Source organism: Miscanthus floridulus, chromosome 1 (genome assembly GCF_019320115.1).
Source record: "Miscanthus floridulus cultivar M001 chromosome 1, ASM1932011v1, whole genome shotgun sequence".
Lineage (NCBI taxonomy): Eukaryota > Viridiplantae > Streptophyta > Magnoliopsida > Poales > Poaceae > Miscanthus > Miscanthus floridulus.
The window spans coordinates 144,466,424-144,493,585 of NC_089580.1; the positions used below are offsets into that span (position 1 = coordinate 144,466,424).

General features: G+C 44.3%; 2 protein-coding genes and 1 non-coding gene across 3 annotated transcripts; 1 reads left to right on the forward strand and 2 right to left on the reverse strand.

Moving 5' to 3' along the window:
* The first annotated feature begins 1,993 nt into the window (after positions 1-1,993).
* Positions 1,994-4,762, forward strand: LOC136496747 (CBL-interacting protein kinase 10-like). Its single transcript, XM_066492510.1, has 2 exons — positions 1,994-2,179; positions 3,038-4,762. The coding sequence occupies exon 2, from the start codon at positions 3,314-3,316 to the stop codon at positions 4,628-4,630; it is 1,317 nt and encodes a 438-aa protein (XP_066348607.1). The 5' UTR covers positions 1,994-2,179; positions 3,038-3,313; the 3' UTR covers positions 4,631-4,762.
* Positions 4,763-6,558: 1,796 nt separating this feature from the next.
* Positions 6,559-6,640, reverse strand: TRNAS-UGA (transfer RNA serine (anticodon UGA)). The gene has a single exon. It is a non-coding gene; the product is annotated as a tRNA-Ser (tRNA).
* A 468-nt stretch (positions 6,641-7,108) lies between these two features.
* LOC136496755 (WEB family protein At2g38370-like) lies at positions 7,109-9,794 on the reverse strand. The gene is made up of 2 exons (XM_066492521.1): positions 9,478-9,794; positions 7,109-8,782 (listed from the first exon to the last, which is right to left on the reverse strand). The coding sequence occupies exons 1-2, from the start codon at positions 9,652-9,654 to the stop codon at positions 7,325-7,327; spliced, it is 1,635 nt and encodes a 544-aa protein (XP_066348618.1). The 5' UTR covers positions 9,655-9,794; the 3' UTR covers positions 7,109-7,324.
* Positions 9,795-27,162: the final 17,368 nt, after the last annotated feature.

Consider the following 27,162-nt stretch of genomic DNA (forward strand, 5'->3'; position numbering starts at 1 on the left):
GCGAGGTGGAGTATCATAGATCTTCCAAGTCCCATCAGATGTATTAGTAGTAGTAGCACATAACATCGATCGATCGGTGTCGAACGGCGGAACTACAAGTCTTATTATTCATTCTATTAAAAAAACATCGACTACGAGGGCGCTGGTTGATATTGCCGGTTGCCGCAGGTCCTAGCGGACGCGAACGTATATCACTGTCGTCGCAACATTGTTCCATCAACAAACCTTGCGTGATGGCCCTAGATTAATTATTCTAATTTCATCTCTCACTGGAGTGTGGACGCCAATCAGTGTGGCTCTACAGGGGATCCGATCCGAAGAAGGGATGTGCATGCTAAGCTGGTAGTAAGCTTTAGCGTTTATCGCAATATGGTTTGTTCTTGTTCGCGACTCGAGCAAGAAATAATTTGGCGTCTGGTCTGACTGTGCCAGGCTGTTATCCGATCCAATCCAACAGTCCTACGTCACTGCACTATGCAGATATTTTCTCTGCCTTTCCACGCCAATACGCCATCGTCGAAATGTTTATTTGGTGGTCTGCCCAGTTTAGCTGGACGCAGCTGCTAGTGCGTTGGTTACTAAATTGAAAAGAATCTAGTGTAATGCGACTCGGTTAACGCTTAACCTACTAGCGGCCGCCGAGGCCTGAGGACGTCGAAAGCTACTCCCTGCCATTCCTCTGCAGCTCTGCTTCTGCTTCCCTTCGGGACAAAGAGTCGAAGACCAGCCCCGTCGATCCGGGTCATCCGGTGTACTGTGTGCCCTGAGAGATCTCAGATCGGCCTAGATCGCTCGCTCGTCAAGTCTCTGTTCTCTGATTTCAGCACAACATATTGGGACGCTTTCTTTACCTCCTATACGGTGCTAGTGCTACCGGCAACACACTTTCTGAATGAAACGAGCTAATCCACGGGTGGTGGGGCTCGAGGTCAAGCGAGGCACCCAAAACCAAATCGGAGCAGGACCCAGTGCAAAGGTGCGAGCTGTACACCACCACCGCGGCAGCACCGAACACCATTACGGATCACGAGGAATATGATTACTCTAACTGATCACGAGGGAAAAATAAACAAGTTTTTTTTCCTTTTTGAGAAAGGGAAAATAAGTGTGTGTTTAGTTCGCGAAATGAAAATTTTTGGATGTCACATCGGATGTTTTAAGATATCGGAAGAGGTTTTCGGATACTCTGGAAACTGCGAGACGAATTTATTAAGACTAATTAATTCATCGTTAGCGCATGTTAGTTACTGTAGTACTTATGGCTAATAATGGACTAATTAGTCTTAAAACATTCGTCTCGCGATTTCCAACCAAACTGTGCAATTAGTTTTTTTTCATCTATATTTAATACTTCATACATATACCGTAAAATTCGATCTGATAGTTTGGGTTAAAATTTTTTTGGGAACAGACCTAAACAAGTGCTCCACCCCACTCCACCGTCAGTCTCAGCCTCTCAGGCAGCAGCAGCCATGCTGCTCCGTTGTCTAGTCTAATGTCCAATCCAACAAACAACAAAGTAAGGTCTGGTTTAGTTTCTAAAAATTTTCACCCTAAATTATTATATCGAATTTTGTGGCATATGCATGGAGTATTAAATATAGACGAAAAAAAACTAATTGCACAGTTTAGTCGGAAATCGCGAGACGAATGTTTTAAAACTAATTAGTTCATGATTAGTCATAAGTGCTACAGTAACTAACACGCGCTAATGATGAATTAATTAGGCTTAATAAATTCGTATCGCAGTTTCTAGGCGAGCTATGTAATTAATTTTTTTATTAGTATTTAAAACCTCTTCCGACATCCTCGAAACATCCGATGTGACATCAAATATTTTTATTTCGCCAACTAAACGCAGCCTAAACAATGGGCCCAGCTGAGAAACCAATGCTTCTGTTCTGATGGGCCCACGGCCACTCGTGATGCTGAGTACGGAGTAGCAAGCAGGTTAGTACTCTCCCAGTCCCAGGCAGCCCGAGTTCATCGACCATCGAAGCTCAGTGCCTCCTCCGCCTATAAAGGGGTCTCTCTTACACTAACCTGATTGATTGAGTCAGGAGAGGAATCGCGTCTCCGCTTTCTTCTCATGCACAGCGCTCCATCTTGCTTGAATCTTTCTGAAGACGAGACCTGACTTGGCGAGGCTCTTCCGCTTCGCCCGGATCGCCGGGATCAGGTACCAGTGCACACCACTTCCCAACTCGATCTTGTTGCGTCCAAAAAAGAATCTAACTTATCGACATGGCTTTGGATTTTTAGTTTTTTTGTATCTGCATGTTTGCCCGTTCATGTGATAAAGTGTATATATTGGTGAATCCTGCACCTGCTCCTGGTTCTGAAACACCAATATATATACTCTTGCAGCCTCTTGATTTAGGCCTGCTCTGTACAGATATACACGGAAGTCAGGAGTCAGTTTGCCCGTGCCTTGTTGTGTCCAATAGAGATGTGAACATGTAGTTGTCTAGTTTTAGTTGGATTGACCTGTGATTTCAGATCAATCTACCTCTCAGTACATCAATTCATTCTTTTGATAAGAGTATCATGGGTATTTTCTCTTCTTGGCATTGCAATAGTAATGTACCAGTTGGCCTCCTCATGAACAAACCACACCCAAGTACTAGAAGCTAGGGTCATTTTTTCAGCCATCCATGTATGGACTTCTTGCATTGACAAATTGTTATCTATTCTAGTCTTTGTGGAATCTATGATGCAGATCGAGCTTATATAGGTTCTCTATCAAGTAGCCTTAGCTCTTCTTTTTATCTCGTAAAAGGACACACATAAATTCAATTTTGATATTCCTGTACATATTTTGATTTATAATTTTGGGTTAAAAGGGCCTAAAATTTATTCAAATTCTTGTGAAATGAACTTATTTCTTCTTCATGAGTCAAAACAAATAAAAGAGGTAGTATTTATCTGTACAGAAATATTCTCCTTTTCATTTTTTAAATTCTTTTTAGTTAATACTAATCAATTTTGTGTCTAAATATTTGTATTTTCTATTGGCAATATTGTCGAAAATATCAAGGGATGCAGAAAGATGTGGTTGCATGATAGAGTACCTTGCTTGGGAATTGGCTGAGTACCCAAACATAATTGTACTTTGCTTGATCTTGATGAGCACACACATAATGGGGCTACGAGTGGTAGCTCAATCATCATCTCAGGTTACTTTCTAGGTGGAGACGGCTGAAATTGTTGGTCACTTACAATTACAAGCATCCCCTACATCATTGTTGCCTATCACCAACTTATTCAAGTTTGAAAGTCATTGCTTTTATCGTGGATATAAAACACTGAGAAGATGGCTGAGAAAGAGAATATTCTAATGCAGAGATATGAGATGGGAAAGTTACTTGGAAAAGGGAGTTTTGCCAAAGTTTACCATGCTCGCAATGTTAAGACTTCACAAAGTGTTGCTATCAAGGTGATTGGCAAAGATAAGATCTTGAAGTGTGGTCTTATGGATCAAATAATTCGAGAGATTTCAGTGATGAAGTTGGTAAAGCATCCAAACATTGTCCAATTGTATGAGGTGATGGCTACCAAAACAAAGATATATTTTGTGATAGAGTATGTCAAGGGAGGAGAGTTGTTCAACAAGGTTCAACGTGGAAGGTTAAAAGAAGATGTTGCCCGTACATATTTCCAACAATTGATTAGTGTTGTTGACTTTTGCCACAACAGACAAGTTTATCATCGTGATCTAAAACCTGAAAATCTTCTTCTTGACGGAAGTCGCAACTTAAAGATCTCAGACTTTGGTTTGAGTGCACTTTCAGACTGCAAGAGAAAAGATGGGTTGCTCCACACAATATGTGGGACTCCTGCATATGTTGCTCCAGAAATAATTAGTAGAAAAGGGTATGATGGTGCAAAAGCTGACATATGGACTTGTGGAGTGATCCTCTTTGTGTTGTTGGCAGTCTATCTTCCTTTCCAAGACAAGAACTTGATGGACATGTATAAGAAAATTTGCAAAGCAGAACTCAAATGGCCAAGTTGGTTTTCTTCAGATGTCCGAAAGCTTTTGCGGCGTATCCTTCATCCAAACCCTAATAGAAGAATCTCTATTGAAGAAATAATGAAACATCCTTGGTTTAGAATTGGTCTTGATGCAAGATTGTCTGATTCTACTATGAATACAACAAGAGATGCTATGCCTATTGACGTGGATTTGGCTTTGGATTCTTTAAATAGCAATATAGTTGAGTGTAATTCAGCAGCAGAGGAACTTACTAATTTGAATGCTTTTGATATCATCTCTCTTTCCAATGGGTTTGATCTCTCAGGTATTTTTGAGAATAACTCAAACAAGGAGGAGTCTAAATTCACATCTACCAACACAACTTCGACAATTGTCACAAAGCTCATGGAAGTTGCAAAGGGTTTAGGACTGAAGGTTATAAAGAAAAATGGTGGATTGTTGCAGATGGAAGTTTCCAAACCAAGAATAAAAGGTGTGATGTCCATAAATGCTGAAATATTTCAAATCACACCAAATTTTCATCTAGTGGAGATTAAGAAAACCAACGGTGATAGCCTTGAGTATCAAAATTTTATGAACCAAGGTATGAGACCCGCACTGAAAGACATTGTGTGGGCTTGGCTAGGTGAATAATTTGATGAGAAGTAGAATCATCAACTTTAGATATTGTGACAAGTGTAACGCTGATAGAAATTATCAAACAAAATTTTGTTATTGTACTTCGCTTTTATTTTCATGTTCATGCAATGAAATTTTCTTTCTATTGACCATACTATCGGAACATGGTTTCTATCACAAGGGAACATTTTAATAATCATTTATTTCTATTAGTAAAAATTAGATATTAGAAAACAAGCTGAACCAAACAAAACTAGTATTTTATCTGAATTTGCTATGTGACAAGATAAGGTTAGCTAAGAAGTTATGCTTTACTCTAGTATAAATGTTAAGAAAATGATGCATGTTATGATATAGAAGTTGTTTAGACATCTACTTCCTTTTGTATAATTGAGAGCTTTGGTTTATTTGGATTTGTTATCTATCTACTAGTTTTGCTGGAAAAAAAGCGTGATGTTTACAACCATAAAGCTTATAGTTATGAAAAACTTCATGGACAAAGAAACATTATTTATTAGTTTAAATTAGACACAAAAAGCGTTGAAAAAGTATATTAATGTAAGAAACTAAAAAGATACCTCACTATATTTTGGCTTCCCTTGGATAGAAAACTTAAGGAAAATGTCCTCCTAACTTGTTTTTTCTAGATCAACCCCTGGACAAGTTAGTGTCCCTTTATAACGTTCATATTATGGTGACTAATGTACTTAAAACATTGCCCTTGAGTATATAGAACACTCTAGACACATCTAGATCTTTGCTACTCATCAGTTGTCTGAGCCTTATTGGCCCCATATCGACTCTTGGGGGGTTTCGGGCCTTTTCACCAGAAGTCATAAAAAAGGGTAGCAACTGAATCAAAGATCGGCCAGATCGGGTGGGCTTATTCGGCTATGGTTCTTGCTGCACACATGCAGTGCAATCCACAGGGCCGAACATGTTGGATCTCTACACTAGATAATGCCAAAACAACAACAGTCTATCATGTTATCAGCCTGTTCGGTTGGCTGATTCGTATCGTTGCTGGTTTATGAAGAAATACTGCTGACTGGTTTGTATGAGAGAAAAATACTGTTCCGACTGGAAATTTACGATCGTTTACGACAAGCCACGACCAAACGAAGAGGCTGCTTGTCTGTGCTGACCCGCTTCGTGTACGATTGGGCTAAGTACTAGTACTGGGGTCTTATCGCCGTTGAAATGGAATTCGCAAATTACAATACAAACACATGCTCATAAACATGCCCGCATATTAACCCTAATAAACGCAACACATATTCACACAGTCCACCCATATAAGCGTATTCGAGAGACTAGGTTGTCAGGTCCTAAGATTGTCGAAGTAATCGTCGTCCTGTTTATTTGGGTTTGATTGGCTGATAAGTTATGGCTGAAAGTACTGTTGGCTGATTTGGTGTGAGAGAAAAATACTATTCGTTGGCTGAAAAAAGTACGGCTTATAAGCCAAATAAGCCCAAACGAACATGGTGCATATATGACTTATGTCGACGAGCAAATTCAAGAACATATCTACATACAAGTGTTGCTCAATCACCTAGGCTATTCTTCCTAAATCATTGAACCTCGTGCAACCTTTGCTTCGCCGGGAGCTATTTTGGTTTTTATTAATATTTTTAACCTCCTCCGTCTCTGGTTTCTTGTGGTAGATGCCAAATAAAGTCACACCCACACTGCATATACATATACGCATAGAAGTCGTGACTAGAGTGCCGAAAGCAAATGTCTAGCTTTCTCAATGACAAGTGAATCAACAGTTTTTTTTATATAATGGAAGCAAATATCTAACTTTCAGAATGAGAAGTGAATCAACAGTTTTTTTATAACGGGAGTTATCAACAGTGTTCAAATCTTACAGAAAACGTCGCCATCTTTAGGGATGATTGGGTGAACGGGGAAAAAATAGCTGGGCGAAAATAGAAAAACGTCGACAGCAGGGTTCGAACCTGCGCGGGCGAAGCCCAACAGATTTCAAGTCTGTCTCCTTAACCACTCGGACATATCGACGCTCTCGCAACAGATTTCAAGGCGCATTATACAAAATTACTGCAAGTATCGTTTGACACAACCAGCTAACATTTACATGTGGCCACTTTGAAAGCCTCTTTTGTTATTTTTATTTGTATATAAACATAGATGCTCAAATTCATACACACACACACACAACATGTTCCTATGAACGCCTGCGAGGAAATAGTTAGCCATAAATGTGAGCAATTGTGTTGAGTTGTTAACTCGAACCAAGTTCCACTCAACTAAGCTACACTTAGTTCACATTCACAAAGGTACTCCTCAAATTACTCCAATTTATAAACGACAAAAATAAAAAAGAAAACAACCTTATATTTTTTGGTTCTATCTCTTGTATAATTGACGACCCATAGTTGCCAAGGATAATGGTGCTTGTGCATACCAAAAAGGTGAATTTTAGACCATAGGTACCTCAACGCACAAAGGTAAAATTTGGGTCCAATTACGTAGATCTCAATAGCATACATAGCAAACAACTGTCATTCACTACTCTAATTAGCAGCAAAAATTGCTACCGGTACATTTAGGAACTAAAAATACTACCTCATTCCTCATATAAAATATCTTGATATAATTAACTACTAATGGCAAGGTTGAACTACATCTGCATATTACAATACTATAAAGTACAGCACTGATTTTGGGCCAACTTATATCAGTTTAAAAGGATTCTCTCTTCTTCTTGTTCTTTGATTGCTTCGCCAGGAGAACAGAAAGCCCAGTCAATGCAAACTTCTTCCTCTTTCCTGAAACTCTTTGGCGAGTAGCCATATCTTCTCTGCACAAAACACCACTCCTGTTTAGAATCTGACCAAGTGAGATATCTGGTATCTCGCTTGCTTTGTCATCCCAAACACTTTTGTCATACCCATCAGGTCCCATTAACTTCATACTCAGTATCTGCCCAATTGATAATGTTGGTTTGTGTGATCTATCTGAAACATCAGAAATCATATCTGTGGTGTGCGAATCTTCGCGACGGTGAGCTGCATTTTTGAATTTTGGGGAGCCACCAAGAGATCGCTTTTTGTGTCCACTCTCAGATTTCCATCTACGAAGAATCTCTTCCACCGCAAGTTTCCCATGGTTTGCAGCCTCTACCCTCTTTAGGGCCTCTTGTAGCGCCTTCTTGCATTCCTCAACCTCTACTTTGGCATCCTCGAGCCTCTTAACGGACTCGGACTCTGAATTGCTAGCAACATCTACCTGCAGCATGGCGTCTTCTACTTTCTTCCTGGAGCTTTCATCAGCTTCAAGAGCTTTGGAACACAGTGTGAAATACTCCTCCATCGAGAGAGTTACTCCATCAGAAGCGGTGTCACCTTCAAAAGAACTTTCGCTGCTCAGTAGTGCTTTGATCTGAGCAAGTGCAGGGGCTTCCGCTGCTCTAGCGGCATCTTCCATCTTTCTGGCTGCAATGCACCTGACCTCAGCTGTGCTAATGCTGGCCTTTGCCTGCTCAATTTCTGCAGCCAGCACCATTGCTTCAGATTTCGAATCATTTGCCATGCTCCTGAGCTGCTGCACCTCAGTGGTCATTTTCTTGATCTCCATAAAAATGTCTGAGGGGTCTTTGCGTCTCCTCTGCAGATCCTTCAGCGTTTCCATCTTTTGTGCTGCCTGATCCAGCTCATCCTCCAAAGAAGAAACCAATGAAGTGTTAGAGGAGAGCTTTTCTCGGCCTCTTTCAAGCAACAATTTCTCTTTTGCTATGCTATTTCGTAGTAGCTCAACTGCAGCCCGCACTGCAGCCAGATCACCTGTAGTTCTGTTCAGGCTTGCCTTTGCCTGCTCAAGTTCCGCCGGAACTGAACCTGAATGATTTTCCTCTGCACCTTCCATGTCCACTTCGACGTTGATGTTTTCAGGCTGCTGCTCTTCAGGTCCTGCCTTAGAGATCTGATCAGCTTCATCAGACTTCGCAGCTTCTTCAGGGGATGTTTCAGTGGCTTCCTTCTGTATCTTCAGTTTCAGGTGTGCTATGATTTTCTTGGTTGCCTCCAGTTCCTTGAGCACATCAAGAGTTTCCCTCTCTTTGACGGCCAGCTCGTTTTCTAGCTGTGCAGCCTGCTCCTCTGCGTTGATGGCCTCTGCAGCTTGTTCAGAGTGTTCATGTTTCTGCAGGTTGCAAGCGTGGGAAGGAAAGTAAGAAACGACATCATAAAATATGTAGTATATGTAGAATGGGGAAAAGATACAGATCCCGGAATGAGGAGATGCCTTTTTAGTCCTCGCTACAAACGTCGAAGGCAAAAAAAAAAACCACACAATAGTTTACACACGTCACTCGACACTACTTGAGCTTTGCCGAAATAAAAACGGAATGCTGCACCAAGATTGCGAAGACGTTATTCGTGGAACTACAGTGACCACCCAATTAGGAATCCAATGCTAAACTCTCTCGTCATAAATGTGCAGAGTACAATGCATAGTAGCAAGATTAGCATCATCTGTTCACTCTGTTGCTGGCTTGCTGGGGGCAGTCACAGTCACTCGCGGGACCAAGCAATTAGGAAAAACCGAGATGGAATTGATTAGTATATGTGCTTATTGACGGGCAGCAATGCAAGCACCAATGCACCAGCATATTTCCAAATCACTGCAGGAGAGTAAAGTAGCCAGGTACCGACATCTAACAGGAGCCAAATGCCGAAATCCATCCGGACAAGGAGGAGGACCCATCAACCTCGGAGCTCATAATAATCATCAACTAGCAGTTGGATTCAGCTGCAGCAACCGCAGCAAGCTATAGCACGGCAGGGATCGACGGAGGAGCAGGAAACGGGAGAAGAAAAGAGGCGGCGGGTGGTCACCTTGGAGGGCGCGAACATGCGCCTGACGAGGTCGGAGCTCCAGGCGGCGCTGCCGCCGAAGCGGTCGACGGCCTCCCGCACGGACTCGAACGGCGCGGACGTGTCGATCTCCGCCTTGCCGCCGCCTGCCGCATCGGGGGCGGCGGCCGTTGCTGCGCATTCGGCCTCGGAGCTCATGGGGAACGGTGGGATCAGTTTCTTGGTGGCGCACCACACTGGTGACTGGTGCGCGAGGAGAGTGGAGAGGAACTGGCTAGAGGCGGAGGAGAGATGTGGGAATACGGGAAAGCTGCGGGGGTTTTCAAGAGCGAGCGAGTCACCCGGCGAGAGAGACGTTGACCGCCCGCCCCACCAAGGAGCCGTTGGCCGTTGCGTTTTCGTATTTTGCAGCACAGCCCCTCCTAATTTTTAAAGCTTTGTAAAAAGAAAAAGTTTGCACTTCCCACCAACGTTGCCGTGTCACGGTGGCACATACCCTAACCTTGACTGATGACTGTAAACAAAGCAGTCTTGCTTGGTCTGCCTGTTGCTGCTGCCACTGCCAGTGCCAGCGAGCGCCCACGCACAACAAGGCTGCCACACGTTACCGTTTCCCTGCAGCTGCAGCCTGCAGGCCGCAGCGGCTGCTTCCTCGGTTCCTCTGCCTCTGCCACACCGAGACCGAGGCAAATCAAGCGGAATTTTTTTTATTTTTAACATTTTTTAATTCTAACACTGTTTTTTTAAGTAACACTTTGACGTGTCTGTTCCCATGACGCGGCAAGTGCGTCATGCATGATGGCGTGGCATGGGACGATCAACAGCCGCAGTGACCGCGGACGTGACGGGGCCGACGCGCCGTACATCATGCCGCGCGCCAGGGCCGACCCTAAGGGCGTGCGGGAGGTAAGACTGAACAGGGCCTCAGATTTCTAGGGGCCCCTAACTTCCAACGCTTCAGACCATTATATGCCCACTAATTATATATAGCCCAAGTATATATACTCCCTCTGTCTCGATTTATTTGTCGTTTTCGATTTTCGTGCCACAAATTTGATTCGATTTGTAGAAAATATTAGTAATATTTGTATCTCCAAATAAATTTATTAAAAAACTAGATTCAAAGATCTTTCCGATGATAGTAATTATGTATCATAAATATTAATATTTTTTAATATATATTTTGTTAAAATTGTTTCTCGGGAAACGAAAGCGATAGATATTTTGAGACGGAGGAAGTATAATCGATTGGCTCCGCTCAGTTCGCACCAAGGGCGCTGGAGTGCCCGACAAGCGGCGGGTGTTAAGGCTTGCTGCTGCCTACGTGGTGTGCTAGTGCCATCCTGCCAAGATGAGGTTTATCTCCGACTCCGAACTCTCCATTTTTAATTGATTTTTCTCTATTCAGTTCTATTTCTCCCGTGTGTTGATGAGTTAAAATTGATCGGCTCCTATAAAAAATTGATTGGCTAACAGGTTAAAATAATTGATTGGCTAACTGGTTAATTAAACAATTGATTGGCTAACTGGCTATTCGGAGAATCTGAGTTCAAACGCTGCCTGCAACATTTACGTGGCTAGTAATATATATAGTACTTTCCAGTGGAGTTTAAAAATGGAGTATGTTCCATTGGTTGGCCAAAATTTCCAAGGAGACCATGAATTTGATAATTTGTGGTCTTAAATTGAAAGCCAACAAGTGAGTAGTGACCGAGATAAAGTCCTTCATGTAAACTATAACTATTCATATATCTTGAAAGCCGTAACGAATCTTTCGGAAAAAAAACTATTCATATATCCATTGCTATATCAGAATAATATATTATAACATATACATTATTATATAATTCTAGTTTTCTAGGCAGGTAGATCTGTTTCTAGAGTTTGGAACAGGGCTCCGGATTTTGCCGGCTCGGCCCTGGCGCGCGCGAGGCTTTACTTACTCGTTGTGGCGCTAGCTCCCTCCCTCTGTCTGTCTGCCTGACTCGAGGTGAGGCCGCTCGCGGCGTCCGCGCCATTGCCTTTCGGCTCCCCCACGGCCGGCCGCCGACTTTTCCTCCCTTGCCGGCCCTCTCCCTACCTTCTCCGAAGCTCCTCCTCGACGTTGTGAAGGTAATGAAGCTCCTCCTCGACCTCCACGGTGGATCAAATGATTTGAATGAGTAGTTAGGGTATGTAGGAAAATATGAGTTCGTTAGAATGTTGGATTGAAGGATTAGGATTAGGATTGTCAATGTTAAGGTTAATTGATTAGTTAGAATTATGATTACCATGTATTCTAAGGTCAATTTTTATATGAATTTTGCTTGTTTGAGTTTGCATCTCAACTTTTATATGTGAATAAATATATGGATACACGGTTGATGTACCAAATTTTATTTTTTAATGACAAAAGTATAGTTTTTATATAGTTTGCATGTTTACATCTAAGATAGAGTTTACACCAAAGTGTAGGTTATATTTTATTTGTTGTAATGCAAATGGTTTTCATTGACATTAATTTGTGATGTTTTAATTTTTGTTTGTTAAATTACAACCGTTTTTTTAGATGCAAGACATGTATCGGAAGGAGTTTTGGCGAAAACGGAGTCGTCCTAGAGAATTATACCCCGACGCGTCTAGCAAAGATGCATCCGTCCCTCCTCCTCCTGACCTTCCCGTCTACAAAAGCATTTCAAGAAACTTCATCAAGCCGTCGAAATCGTCGTACGTACTGTCCATAATAATATTAATACATATACTAACTAATCTAATATTAACACATATACAAAACTAACTACAATAACTAATTATACTAAATAAAATAACTAACTAGACTCACTAACTCTACTAACTAAACCAACTAACTTTACTAACTATACTATCTTACTATACTACCTATACTAACTAAACTAACTAGCTTGACTAACTATACTAACTATACTTTACTAACTATACTAACTAATCATTCAAACTAATTTTGCATCTTAACCCTAAGTAACAACAATTTCGATTCAATCAATAAATACACAAGGGAAGTCCCTTGACAATGAGGGGAAGATTGGGGCTTAGCCAAATCCACCCATAGCGACGATGTGGCCGGCGGCGGCAATGCCCGTCGCCGATGGGCTTCTTCTGGGACCAGGAGACAGAAGGGGGAGGGGTGCGGCACACCACCGGCCGGGCAAGGAAGGGACAGGGGGGGGCGCAGGTGAAGGAGACGATGGAGAGAGGCCGGTCGGCGGTGGGGAAGGGGCCGCTGCGCCGACGACGAGCACCGCTCCTGAAGCGGCCTAGAGAGGGAGGAATGGGGAGAGAGGGAGAGAGATAGGCGGGTGGTCGCGGGGGGGGGGGGGGGGTTGCGGGCGCTGGCGGGTGGACACGGGCGGCGGCGGCGGGCGCGTCTCCCCCTCGATCTGTTTCACTCGAGTGTGATAGAGAGACAGTGAGGAGAGAGAGGCCAGGCCACAGTCCTGTGTTGGGCTTCACCGTGCCGTGGGCCATGGGGCGGCACTGCTGCGCCAAGATGTGTGGTGCGGCATCTCCTGCCACGTCAGCGGCCATGGCCCAGAGAAGTGCCACGTCATCGCCGTTGCCGTGCCAAGCGTTGTTTGCCCGCGCCGTGGCAATAGACGTGACCAAAAGTGTTAGATTTAAAAATAAAAAAAAATCGGTGTCTGATTTGAAAATAGTTTTAAAAAAGGTGTTAAAAAAACACCAAGCCCAACACCAGCGGAAACGAGCGTGGCATCAAACGGTCGAAAATGGAGTAGCTGGCGGGGGCGCCGGGGCGGTGATGGTGCTCAGCTCAGTTCCACGAAAAGCCGAAAAATGATGCAGCCGGACACCGTGCGATGAGTAATGAGTTGCCGTTGCACACCGCCGCGCCCGCGCACTGCAGTCTGCATCCAAAGGAACGCAGCATCCGCCGGGCGACTCGTCTTGTTCCCGTATGTGTCTGTGTGTTGGCGCGCGCGGATCACGAACCACCAACTACCCTAGCCCCTATTGTGTGCAGATCATATGTCCCTTGGACGGTGAAGCAATAAAACACTCTGCCTGCCAGTGCCGGCACACGGGAACTGATTGTGAACGTTGCCGGAGAGAAGACGACACAGCAAGGGGCTGCTTCGTTTCTGGACCGTTGCCAAGATCTGAATGTGATATAAACAAAACCAGTTGCTGATCCCTATCCATGGTACTATAATTAACACTGAATCAGTTGCTACTAGTACTACAAACACGAGCCTCATAGCTTGAGCTTTTCTTAAAGAAAAAAAAACATCTTGACTGCGTGAGCTCCTTCTGTTTGGGTGTGTGGCCATTTCTGCAAGTGAGCATAGTATATCCGAAACAGACAGTTTTGCAGCTGTCTGCCTGTCCATGTTTCTGGGATCCCAAACGTTACAAGCCCATGAACTATGTTCTGGGTTTTAGCCCATGTGCTGCTCTAGAAGAAGACCAAAAAGGATGGGCTCTCACTATTAACAAGCCCATACTTGTCCGACGCAAAAATGGTTTGTCTTAAAAATAAGAAAAGGTACCACAGGCAAAGTTTTTTTTTAAAAAAAAAACACAGGCAATGTTTTTTATGGAGCCTTGGTGGCAAGCCAGGCAAAATGATCCATTTTAGCCCCACGTTACTTTATGTATTTTCATAATCGTAGATGTACGTAGCTTTTTATAGAATATAATAATTAGATACAGTGCCTACTATTACCAACAAAAATTAGAGTTTATCAAATTAAAGGCTAGATGTTTCTGATTATTGTAAGAATTTTTTATAATTTATTTTTTCTAGCCGAGGATTAATCTGAAGTAATAATACAATTTTGATGAAGTTGCCAAATCTATTGTAAAGTCCAAAAAATTGATGTACCAAACATGTTAAAATGAAACGACTTCTCAAGTGGAAACCCGATCTGACAAGGGATGGGCGCTAGGTGTACCTGAAAATACTAACTTATTCCAGATCCCTCTCTCCTATTTATTATGATTTTTTTTATTAAACACTTTTTTTCCAAAACACCAAGTAGAGCTCCTTAAAATCCGGTCACACAAGAGACGGTTGGGTGGAGCTAAAAATACTAGCTTCTTCCACCCCCTCTCTCCTATCTATCATGAGAAGTTTTTTACCAAATGTTTTTCCAAAACAACTTTAGCTTCACTATTGGAGATGCTTGTGGAGTTGAAACCAAAAGAATGTTGCTCCACCAGTGAAGCAGAACCGTACCAGACGGGGTTTTAGAATTGCACGTTTTTGCAGAACCCTACCACTAGCTAGTGATGCAGAAATTTTCGTGAATATTTCGCTTCCTTTACATTTTCCCACTTCTCATGAATAGTGTATGTAAACTGCTTGTGATTTACCATGGTCACTCCCACCATCTATAGGCTTACTTGTCTAATCTTGTTAGTTTTCTTAGAGGGTTTTTGTTTTTCTTTTTAGTTTGGACTTTGGAATGGATTCAGTTATGCAATTGAGAAACAATATTGGCATTTAACACTAGATAAAGATAGATTAGAAAATAGGTTGTTGAACTTAATAAATCCAAGGATATATTCTCATAAATTTTTAATCCCTACATATCCAGATCAAAGGATATCTAAAGATCATTATGTTCAGTGGTAAAAAACACAAGACAACAAATAACCATATTTAAAATTTTATCTTTCAATTACAACACATAATTTAATAAAACTTTAAGTGTGAATATAATTAATTGTCTAATAAGCCCGATATACAAATCTGTCTGTTTGCTGTTGTTAATATATCTTGTAGCTTCCCATAGTTCCATTTGCCTAATCATGAATGCATATAAAGATGTTGTTGCTCACTTGATCTGTTGATCTTATATGGTTGTTAATTACTACAATTTGCTTTTAAAAGTTATAGATGTTAAGCATTACACCATCTTAATACAAATTCTTGTCTTCCAAAATTGTTTAATGCAATCAGTTTGTCATTCCAAAAAAGTAGATAATATTGTATTTAAGAACACTAGAGCACTGCCCATAACACTCTTGTGTTGTGTAGCTTTCCAAACGTCTCTTTTAGTTTGGTGAATTTAAGCAATGCTCAACGACTCCAATCTCAAATGGAATGAATGTAAAAGAAAAGGAATTACAAAAAGCTTGGTGAGCACAACATGTAGTGTCGGGTTCAAAAACCCGGGGTCCCCAATGGAACCGCTTCCCGACAATACTTGGCCCAGCAGGCGACGCAGCGACAACGCGCGTCTGGGCCGGCCCAGATACACAATGACAGGTCAAGACCATGATCCGGTCCCCGGCCGGCACCTCCGCCCTAGAGACCTGGTCGGAGCCCCGACCGGAAGGCCTGGCCGTGGTGGGACCGTAATCTGACTCCGACCCCGTTCCTCCGACCGAGGATATGCCAGACCTTTGCTCGCCTCTCTTTCCCGACCGACACGGTCGGGGCCATTGGGAACGACTAACCAGGACGCCTGCTCGGTGTGGGCCCGAGGAGCATGCAGAGCAGATAAGGTAAGGCGCTCAAGTCAACCGCAATACTGAGGACTGTACCCTGCCATACCCTGCGCACCTATAGAACGATGTCATCAGGCCATGTCAGACAGACACTATACAGCCTGCCAGACGCGTCAGAGCACAAACAATATTGTGGGCGCCGTCATTTGCCGTCCTAGGCGAACATTGTGCAGCCTACTAGGTACAACAGGTCATGATAGTAAGGTGGGCGATGGCAGCATAAACAGTATGGTAGGCGATAGCATGCCGTACCCGACGGTGTGGGCGACAAGACTAGGTAGCACCCGTACACACTCTCTCCCTTTCCATCTTTGACTTATAAGGCCATCATTTTCATCTATAAAAGGGGATGCACTCTCTCCAAAAAGGATACAATCTACACGCTCTCAACAGCGGATAAGCTTGGACACACAGAGCATACGCTCCAATACTTAGCGCACATTTGAGCATCCATCACTCTCTTCCACTCGGATCAGAGTCCGGCCGGGCCTCTAACACCCCCTTCTCATTCCTTACTCGTTTGTAACCCAACAACAAACTTTGAGCACCTGGGCTCAGAAATAAAGTCACCAACCGACTGAAACTAGATGTAGGGCACGTTGCCTGAACTAAGTAGAAATCCTATGTCATCGCGTGCTAGGCCACATCTGATCACAGCGCATGGCAAAACTATAATTATTTATTTGTTGGCCACATTTCGCACTGACAGTTGGCGCCGTCCATGGGGAAGACGCCGTGCGTTCATGCTTTTGGTCATCGGATGGCCCACCTTTCCACCATCTTCGGCATGGCGGGCTCGAGCTATATGATTCGCTTCGGCTCTGAAAGGATCAAGATGCCCAAGAGGGGGGGGGTGAATTGGGTTAATTCTAAATTTTCTTGCAATAATCAAATCCTACGGATGGCCCAATTAACCCCTTGTGCCTAGAAAGGTGTTTCTATCAAACTAACGCACAAAGGACTTGCAACCTATGTTCCAAACTTACTCTAGCATAACAATTCTATGAATGTAAAGACAAGTATGAATTGCTCAAAGTAAATACTCAAAGTAAATGCTCAAAGTAAAGAGAGAGAGGAATGCGGCGATGTTTTGCCGAGGTATCGGAGAGTCGCCACTCCCCACTAGTCCTCGTTGGGCACCGACGCAAGGGTGTAGCTCCCCCTTGATCTGCGCAAGGATCAAGTGCTCTCTACGGGTCGATTCTTCGACACTCCGTCACGGCGAATCACCCAAAGCCACTCACACCTTGAGTTGGGTCACCCACAAGCTCCGCCGGGTGATCACCAAGCTCCCAACCACCACCAAGCCATCTAGGTGATGGCGATCACCAAGAGTAACAAGCACGAACTCTCACTTGACCACGCAAAGCCTAATGAGAAGATGGATGCACACGTTGCTACTCTTGATTCACTAATGAGGCTACTCTCTTGAATTCTCAAATCTCAATCACCTCACTAGGGCCTTGCTCTTCTTGGCACTCACAAACATGTTTCTCAGCTGTTGGAATGAGCAAAAGTAACTTCACACACGAGTGGAGCTTCTATTTATAAGGCAGCCTGAAAAACGAACCGTTATGAGCTTCTGCGGGGTGACCGGACGCTCCGGTCGTGTTGACCGGACGCTCCGGTCAGTTCAACCCGCGAACCAGTAAAAATGAGTTGACCGGACGCTGGCAGGGTCCGGTCAGCACTGACCGAACGCGTCCGGTCGCATGAAACCCTTACTGGACCCTTACTGGACTCGACCGGACGCTGAACCCTCAGGGTTCGGTCAGTACTGACCGGACGCGTCCGGTCACAGATTCCCTTCTCTGGAACCTTACTGGAGTCGACCGGACGCTGCCTTTCAGCGTCCGGTCACTTGACCTCTTCAGCGTCCGGTCGCACCGAACGCAGACAACTGATCAAATGAACTGACCGGACCCTGCGGCCAGCGTCCGGTCACACTGGGGCCAGCGTCCGGTCAGCATTTGACCCTCCATACACTTCCAACTCTCGATCATATGTGAATGAAGTTTGCTCCAAAGGATCTTAGGCATTCATAGGAGCTATCTAGAGCTAGTTTAATAAGTGTGCACCACACCTAACTCACTAGACTCAACTAGGTCAAGCTACCCGTCCATACCCCCCTTATAGTATGGCCAAAGGAAAAACAAAGTCCTAAACTACTCTATGTGTCTCTCCAACTCCAATCGACACTTAGAAGTAGTCATCCTTAACCTTGTAGTCCATCCTTTGAAAACCGAAATGATTTCCATCGTAGGGGCATGACCTCTTTGATTGCCCAATCGATCTCCATTACCATGACCTAACTTAATTGCCTCTGCAAAACATACGTTAGTCATAGTAATCTTGTATTGTCATTAATCACCGAAACCCAACTAGGGGCCTAGATGCTTTCAATCTCCCTCTTTTTGGTGATTGATGACAATACCACCTCGAGTATGTGAAAGAGTGAGGTTTTTGACGGGCTTGGTTCATATAAGCTTTTGTCGATAAGAACAAAAGTGTTAGTCAAGCTTATATGACCCAAGCCAACACAATGTACTCAAATGATATGAATTAAGCATGAGTACGAGTAATAAAGCTCATTTGCATCGGAGTATAAATGCGGAAGCAAAGGCAAATGAGCATAACACAAGTGATATGACATATACATAATGTAAAGTAGAGAGCGCACATGTCATATATCACAATCACGAAGATAGCACTATCACATAGATATAATAATATGCACGGAAGTAAACACACAAATGCATAAGTAATAGTGTATCACACAAATGAAACTCCAAATGTATATAATAAGCTAATACTATATAACTAGCTCCTCCTAGATCACGCTCCCCCTGAGTCTACATACTCGAACCCTCTCCCCCTTTGGCGTCAAACACCAAAACCTAAGGGTCGGTCGGCGGGGCTGTAGCGGATGAGTCGGGCGCTGAAGTACGTGGGGCAAGCTAGAACTGGGCACCATCATCATCTGACCCTAAGCTCTGTACTGACTGACCCTCTGTGGTAGGAAGTGTCGCTGAAGCGGTCTGGGTCTGAGCTGGGGCTGGTGCTGCCTGTGAAGCTGCTAGTATGTCTGTGGTAGGATCTGACGAGGCGACAGACAAGGGGAGCCTCTGAGTAGTCACTGCAGCTGGAGCTGCTGTGGAAGGACCGACAGTATACATATGAGGTGGTGTAGGCATGCCGGTCAGCTCGCTGAAAGATGCTCCAAGACTCCTGGAGACTGATGTGTCAGGCACAAAGAGCGAGGGTGACTGCTCTGGTGAGAAGCCCGTGTGATATGGAGTGAATTGCGGGGCAACCACCGGTGAGGACAACCACTGGGACACCTGAACTATAGGTGAAGCAAACTGAGCTGGAGGCTGTCCCTAACTCTGAAGCCCGCTGGGCTGTATAGCTGGAGTCATCGTGGTGGAGGCAGACTGAGCAAGTTGGGGCGAAGGCTGTGGCAGTGGGGCCCCAAGTGCTGTCACTACATGCTGCATAAAGCCCATAAGCTGCTGCTGCATGAGTATCTGCTGGTGATGCATCTACTGCTGCTGCTGTTGGAGAAGCTGCTGCTGCCTCTGGAACTCGTCCTGACGAGCCTGGAACTATGCGAAGTTGGCAGCGGTCTCCTATGCCTGTCGTGCCTAATCCTGCTGCATCCGCTCAAGAATGGCAATCAATGTGGGGTCCGTCTACGATGCTGGCGGAGCTGAGCTGGAACTGCCGGCCTCTGCATCATGTCTGCGTGGAGGCATCTAAGGAATCGGCAGATAGTCATCATCCGAGCTATCACTGGACTCGGTCATCTCCTGCTGTGCCTCAAGCTACTCCTCTATGGCGGCAATGCCTCTAATGATCTCGTCCTGCTGAGCTGCTGACTCTGGAATATCTAGACGATGACTGGGATGAGCTGGTGCCTGTGGAGTGCTGTGCCTGATCCTCTGTGCCATGTTATATGCGGGAAACTCTGTAGTGGCAGCCCTGTACTCTACAACCAACTCAGGGGTCCTGACGTGCACACACTATAGCATTAAGAAAGTGACCCAATGTGCATAAGGGAGCTGTCGGCGACCCTTGAAGCCCTCAGCAATAGTATCCTCCATCTCTGATAGAAGGAGGTCCCAAATATCGAACACGGTCTGCTGCATCAGGGCATTAAGGAGCCAGAGCTATAGACGAGTCAGACCCTCCCTGTATCCCAACCTGGAAAGTAGTGTCCTCCTGATGATCGCCTCTAGCACATGAGCTGTAGGAGTCAGGTCACTGGGGTTCCTGCTCGACCCCTCACCAAAGGGCTCCTTGAAGCAATGTCTCACCAGGTCTATAGGAGGCACCAACCCTCCATGAGGACGCCTGGGAGGCTTCTGCTGTCCATAACAGACCTCATGCAACTTTATAGGCTGCTCCTGTAATCTCAGTATCTCCCGGGCCCTGAAGCTCATCACCCGATAATCTCTGTCGTTGAATGCAAAATGAATGAAGTTGTGATGCGGATCAACGTAGAGTGAAGCATAAAACTGCTGGACCTAAGATGATACATATACTCCTGTCCGGCCAATCAGATCTGCAAGCCCCGGCAAATATGACAGATAAGGGCGGATGTGCTCTCTAGCTGCTGCCACAATAGACTCCAAACTACAGACTCTCTGTGATCTGAACACTACCCCACTGTTCAGATATGTGTTGTAGAAGTCCTCCTGGAGAGGTGTATAGAACCCCTCAGCTGCTCTCTCATCCCTGCTCGGAGGGAACCACATGTCGAACTCAACAAAACGCAACTAGCGAACCTATCTGGCTGTGGCGGCCCTCAAGTCGAGGTGTACCACTAGAGGCGGACCCTGTGGTCTGGACGGTGGGCGTGAGCCCCTACGCTGTGTAGCTGGCCTCGGTGGAACTATGGCACTGGTTCGACCAGAGCGGCGTAGCTAGGGTGTAGGCACGGTCTCCTTAGTCTGCTGACCCTCCTGAGTCTCCTGAGCTAGCTGAGGCTCTGCTGGTGGGGGCTGCTGCTGTGCCTCCTGCTGGGACCCCCCTAAGGTCAAGCCTCCTCAATAGCGAGTCGACATCCTACCATCATGACAGTCCTAGGTAGACCACCATGATGATGCTCAGCCTCCTCAAGTGCTGCCCTCTGTACTGGTGTGAGTTGTGGATCTGCTATGACAACACCACTGCGAGCACCTCCTCTCTCGGCACACTCTGCGGCCTCTGCAACAGCTGCTGCTCTCGCTGTCTCTGCGTTGGGGTACTTGCGCTTCTTGGATGTCACCTGCTTTGTTGACTTGCCTTTCAATCCTACAGGCTGGCGAGGTGGGGGCCTCCGATCATCATCACCTGGGCCACCACCAACGTTCTTGGTGTGAGCCATCTGAACTGACAAGAGGATGAACTACCGCTGATGAAGATCAACTATCAAACTAACACTCCCGAGGCTCGGTCTCGATCCATACTCGCGAGCTTGGCTCCGAGTTGACTGCCAACTGCCACGAGAATCACAACGACACCGACTTGCTGCACGATAGAATAGATGGATATACGAATAAATACCATATATCTAATAGATGCGAAAACCAAGGAAGCAAGCAATGTAGGTACGAAATTGAGACGACGGGCATGCTACCTGACGAGTCGGCGATCCGAGAAAAGGAAAGACGTCACGCGGGGGGGGGGGGTCCTCGGAACCGGCTGGGGCTAGAGTTACGAAGAACAGCGATGAACCGGTGTCCCTAGATTATTTGAAATCAGTGCATTGAATTGCAATATGATATAAGCAAATCAAAATTGGAACAAGGAACTAGCCTTACCAAAGAGGAGAAAGGCCTAGGGCACTGGAGTCGTCCTTGAGTGATGCTCGGTGCCTAGAAGCCGACGACGACGCTGGCCCGGAGGGTGCACGGTGAGCGCGCTAGGGAGTCCAGCACGAGGCTACGGCGGCGCTACGAGGTGCTGTGGCGTGGTGGCTTGGACGCGCGGGCTCGGGATGAAGCTGTGGTGGCGCGGCGAGTTGCGGTGGTGCGGGAGTGCAGCAGCGGCGATCTGGCGGTGGCTTGGGCTAGGGCAAGGCGAGGTGAGGGGCGAAAAGGGTATGGCTGCGGTTAAATAGATCCCCCAAACGCGATAGATAAGGAAACGGAGAAAAGAGTCTTGAAGTCGCGTGAAATCCACTGACCGGATGCTCCGGTGGTAGCGACCGGACGCTACCACCCAGCGTCCGGTCGATTCCAGAGAGGTCCAATTCCTGTAGAATCGGGACCGGACGTGTTCGGTGGTCTATGACCGGATGCAGGCAGGGTCTGGTTAGTACAGCTTGTCCTTCCTTCGATCGACCGGACGCTGGATCCCCTCCTGACCGGACGCACAAACGCAGCGTCCGGTCACTCCTTCGGCAACAGTTCGCCTCCTGTGAATTGACCGGACGCTGGACAACAGCATCCGCGCGCAGCATCCGGTGCACCTTTTCCAGCAAATCTTTAAAGTTCCTTCACGCTGCCTGTTTCCAATCAAGTCCCAACTTGAATAAGATCCAAATAAACACCAATTGGGACTGATGTGAGTGACCTCTCTCAAACCTTCATATTTTTCAAAATATTTTGTCTTAGGCTATAATTCTTTTTAAGAAAATAGGCAATAAGAGGGCAAATGGAACAAAACGACAAAACAACATTCATACATATGCAATACTTGTAAGTAAATCTAGTTGCTTGTCAAGTTTGATCCAAGGTTAAGCTTCTTCACACGCTTTTCGGCGGTTATCTTAACCATGTTAGACAGGCCCTATATGCATTGCCAAAAATTAAACATGTTGTATATTACAATGAATGCAAGGGACAACACAAGCTCAATTTTTAGTGAAGTTACTAAAATCAAGCACATTGAGCTCACTCCGCAATCTACAAAATGTAGCCTCATCTAGCGGTTTAGTGAAGATATCCGCTAATTGATCTTTGGTTCTTACACCTTCTAGTGATATATCATTTTTAGCAACATGATCTCTTAGAAAGTGATGGCGGATATCTATGTGCTTGGTGCGAGAGTGTTGAACCGGATTATTTGCAAGTTTTACCGCACTTTCATTGTCGCACAAAAGAGGTACCTTTTCTAGAACTACACCATAGTCTAGCAAAGTTTGTTTCATGTATAATATTTGTGCACAACAAGCACCCGCGGCAATGTATTCCGCTTCGGCGGTGGACAAAGCCACACTATTTTGTTTCTTGGAGGACCATGACACAAGTGATCTACCAAGCAAATGGCACCCTCCGGATGTGCTTTTTCTATCCACTTTGCATCCGGCATAATCCGAATCGGAATAGCCAACTAACTCAAATATAGCTCCTTTGGGATACCAAAGGCCAATGCTTGATGTGTGCTTAAGATACCTAAGGATTCTTTTTATGACAATTAAATGTGTTTCCTTAGGACTAGCTTGAAATCTAGCACACATACACACACTAAACATAATGTCGGGCCTAGATGCGGTTAAATATAACAAGCTACCAATCATAGAACGGTAGAGAGTTTGATCAACTGAGTTACCTCCCTCATCTAGGTCGAGATATCCATTGGTAGGCATTAGTGTCTTGATTGGCTTACATTCATCCATCTTGAATCTCTTGAGAAGATCTTTTGTGTATTTCTCTTGAGAGATGAAGATACCTTCTTTCATTTGCTTGACTTGAAAACCAAGAAAGAATGTAAGCTCACCAATCATGGACATCTCGAACTCCTTCAACATCAATTCACCAAATTCTTTGCATGAGTCTTCATTTGATGATCCAAAGATGATATCATCAACATATACTTGACAAATGAAGATATGTCCATCAAGCTTCTTGGTGAATAGTGTGGTGTCGACCTTTCTAATGGTGAAGCCCTTCTCAATGAGGAAATCCTGAAGATGCTCATACCAAGCTCTTGGGGCTTGCTTAAGCCCATATAGTGCCTTGGACAACATATAAACATGATTAGGATATCTAGGGTCTTCAAACTCGGGAGGTTGATCAACATAGACTAGTTCATTAATAAAGCCATTTAAGAATGCACTTTTCACATCCATTTGATATAGTTTTATTTCATGGTGTGATGCATATGCAAGAAGGATACGGATGTCTTCTAATCTTACAACCGGTGCAAAGGTCTCTCCAAAATCCAAACCTTCAACTTGAGAGAATCCCTTTGCAACTAGTCTTTCCTTGTTCCTCATAACAACACCTTGATCATCTTGCTTGTTGCGGAACACCCACTTCGTTCCAATGACTCTTGCACCTTTTGGTCGCTCTTCAAGAGTCCAAACTTTATTGCGAGTGAAGTTGTTCAACTCTTCATGCATGGCATTGATCCAATCCGGATCTTTTAGAGCTTTTTCTACCTTGGTAGGCTCATAGCAAGAGACAAAAGAGTGATGAGCAATAAATGAAGTAAGTTTTTGAGATCGAGTCATTACTCCCTTTGATGAACTCCCTATGATGAGATCTTGTGGATGATTTTGTAGGAGAGGTGTATTTCTTCTATTGACCACTTGGGGAGGAGGTTGTGGAGCATCAACATCTTGTACTTGTACCACCATTTGCTCATAGGAGATATGAGTATCTTCATTTTCTACTCTCCCATCTTTTTCACCATCTTGTGGTACACTTGATGAGGAAGGTTGATCAATGATTTGTACATCATCTTCATCGTCTTTCGGCTTGATGTCTCCCACCGGAATATTCTTCATAACCTCCCTCAATGGTTCATCACCTACATCATCAAGATTCTCATGTGCTCCTTGGGAGCCGTTAGATTCATCAAATTCCACATCATATGTTTCTTCAACCAAGCCGGTGGCATGATTAAATACTCTATATGCTTTGGACTTTGATGAGTAACCAACAAGAAAACCAATATCACAACGTCTTTGGAACTTCCCTAGGTGTTGCCGCTTCTTGTAGTTGTAGCATTTGCAACCAAACACCCTAAAGAATGAGACGTCCGGCTTCTTCCCATTGAGCAACTCATAAGGTGTCTTGCCAAGGAACTTTTGAAGGAATAGGCGGTTTGATGCATAGCATGCGGTGTTGATTGCTTCCGCCCATAGAGCTTTGGGGGTATTGTACTCATCTAGCATTGTCCTTGCAAGAGTGATCAAAGTCCAGTTCTTCCTCTCAACTACACCATTTTGTTGAGGAGTATAAGTTGCGGAGACTTCATGCTTGATTCCAACTTCATCACAATAAGCTTCAATATTTGTGTTGTCAAATTCTTTCCCATTGTCACTTCTAATTTTTTTGAGCTTCACTTCAAATTCATTTTGAGCTCTCTTGGCAAACTTCTTAAAGCAAGATGCAACTTCGGATTTGTCATGAAGGAAGAACACCCATGTATACCTTGAATAGCCATCCACAATCACAAGACAATAGAGATTTCCTCCCAAACTCTTGTATGTTGTTGGTCCAAATAAATCCATATGTAAGAGCTCTAGCACTCTTGTGGTTGACATGAAAGCTTTGGTTGGATGAGTGTTTGCAACTTGCTTACCGGCTTGACATGCACTACAAAGCTTGTCCTTCTCAAACTTCACATCCTTCAACCCTCTCACCAAATCATTCTTCATTAGCTTCTTGAGTGAGCTCATCCCAACATGAGCAAGTCTTCTATGTCATAGCCACCCAAGTGTTGTTTTGGTGAATAGGCAAGTCTTTAAATTTGCATCTTCGGAGGTGAAGTCGACTAGATATAAGTTGTTGTATCTAAATCCATTGAATATCACTTGATTGTCATCTACCTTAGATACAACAACCTCCTTCTCGGTGAACAAGCATTGGAAGCCAAGATCACACAATTGCCCAATGGATAGTAAGTTGAAGCTCAATGAAGCAACATATAGCACATTGGAGATAGAATGATCATTTGATATTGCCACTTTGCCCAATCCCTTAACCTTGCCCTTTGAGTTATCTCTAAATGTTATTTTCTCTTGCCCATCTACCTCTTCATCTAGTGAGGTGAACATATAAGGATCACCGGTCATATGTTGAGTGCAACCACTATCAATAACTCAATGACTTCCACCGGTCTTGTAGTTCACCTACACACATGAGATTCAAACTTTAGGAATCCAAACTTGTTGAGGGCCCTTCACCTTCTCAATAAGTGACTTAGCCACCCAAATCTTCTTAGGCCTACTCTTGTTGGGGGGTCCTAAGAACATGACTTTCATCTTTCCACTAGAATCTTTTCTAAGCATGTAGTGAGCATTGAAAGCAAAGGATCTAGCATGCTTGGGCAAGGGTTGTGGCGGTGGAGTTTGGCACTCATGAGCAAAGTGGCCTTCTTGTCCACACTCAAAACATCTCTTTGGCTTTGGCTTTGGCTTTGATTGTTGTTGTTGAGCTTGAGCCTTCTTCTTCTCTACACTTGCAACATATCCAATCCCACTTCTATCCATCTTCATGACGGTATTCATGAGTAGCTCACTTTGGAGATGCTTGCCTCTAGCAAATTTGCTCAATCCCACCTTGAGATGCTCTTTCTACATCTTGAGCTTCCTATTCTCTTCCTTGAGAACATCATTTTTCTTCTCTTCCTTGAGCTTCTTGTTTTCTTCTTTGAGCTTCTCATTCTCAAGGATCAACTCATTGTCATGATCAAGAGTTTCTAGCACAATGGTGTTGTGGCTTTTCATCTCTTCAAGATCTTTCATGAGCTTCTCATTTTCACTCTTGAGCTTGACATACTCATCATAGTCATTACACTCAACCACTTGCTTGCCTTTGCTACTAGATCCATGCTCAATGCTTTCATCAATCAAATCATCACATGATGTGGCTATATCAATCTTAACAACATGGTTAGTAGCATCATGTGGCTCATTTGGTAAGAATTCTTGAGCAATAACAAGTGTATCATGATTGATTTTAAGAGTAGTGTATTCATCTTTTAGCTTGTTGTGACTAATGATGAGCTCATTGTGCACCCACTCAAGTTTATCATGTTTATCCTTAAGCTCTTTCTTAGAAGATTTGAGCTCCTTGAGTTTGGATGATATAGCATCATTAGTTTCTCTAAGCTCATTATTAGCCTTTTCCAATGTATCACACTTAGCTAAGAGTGAATCATTTTTAGCATCAAGCTTTTCATTTATAGCTCTACTCTTTCTAATGATCTTAGTGTATTTTCTTAGTATTTTGACAAGATCATCATATGTAGGTGAATCATCATCATCGCTATTGCTATCAT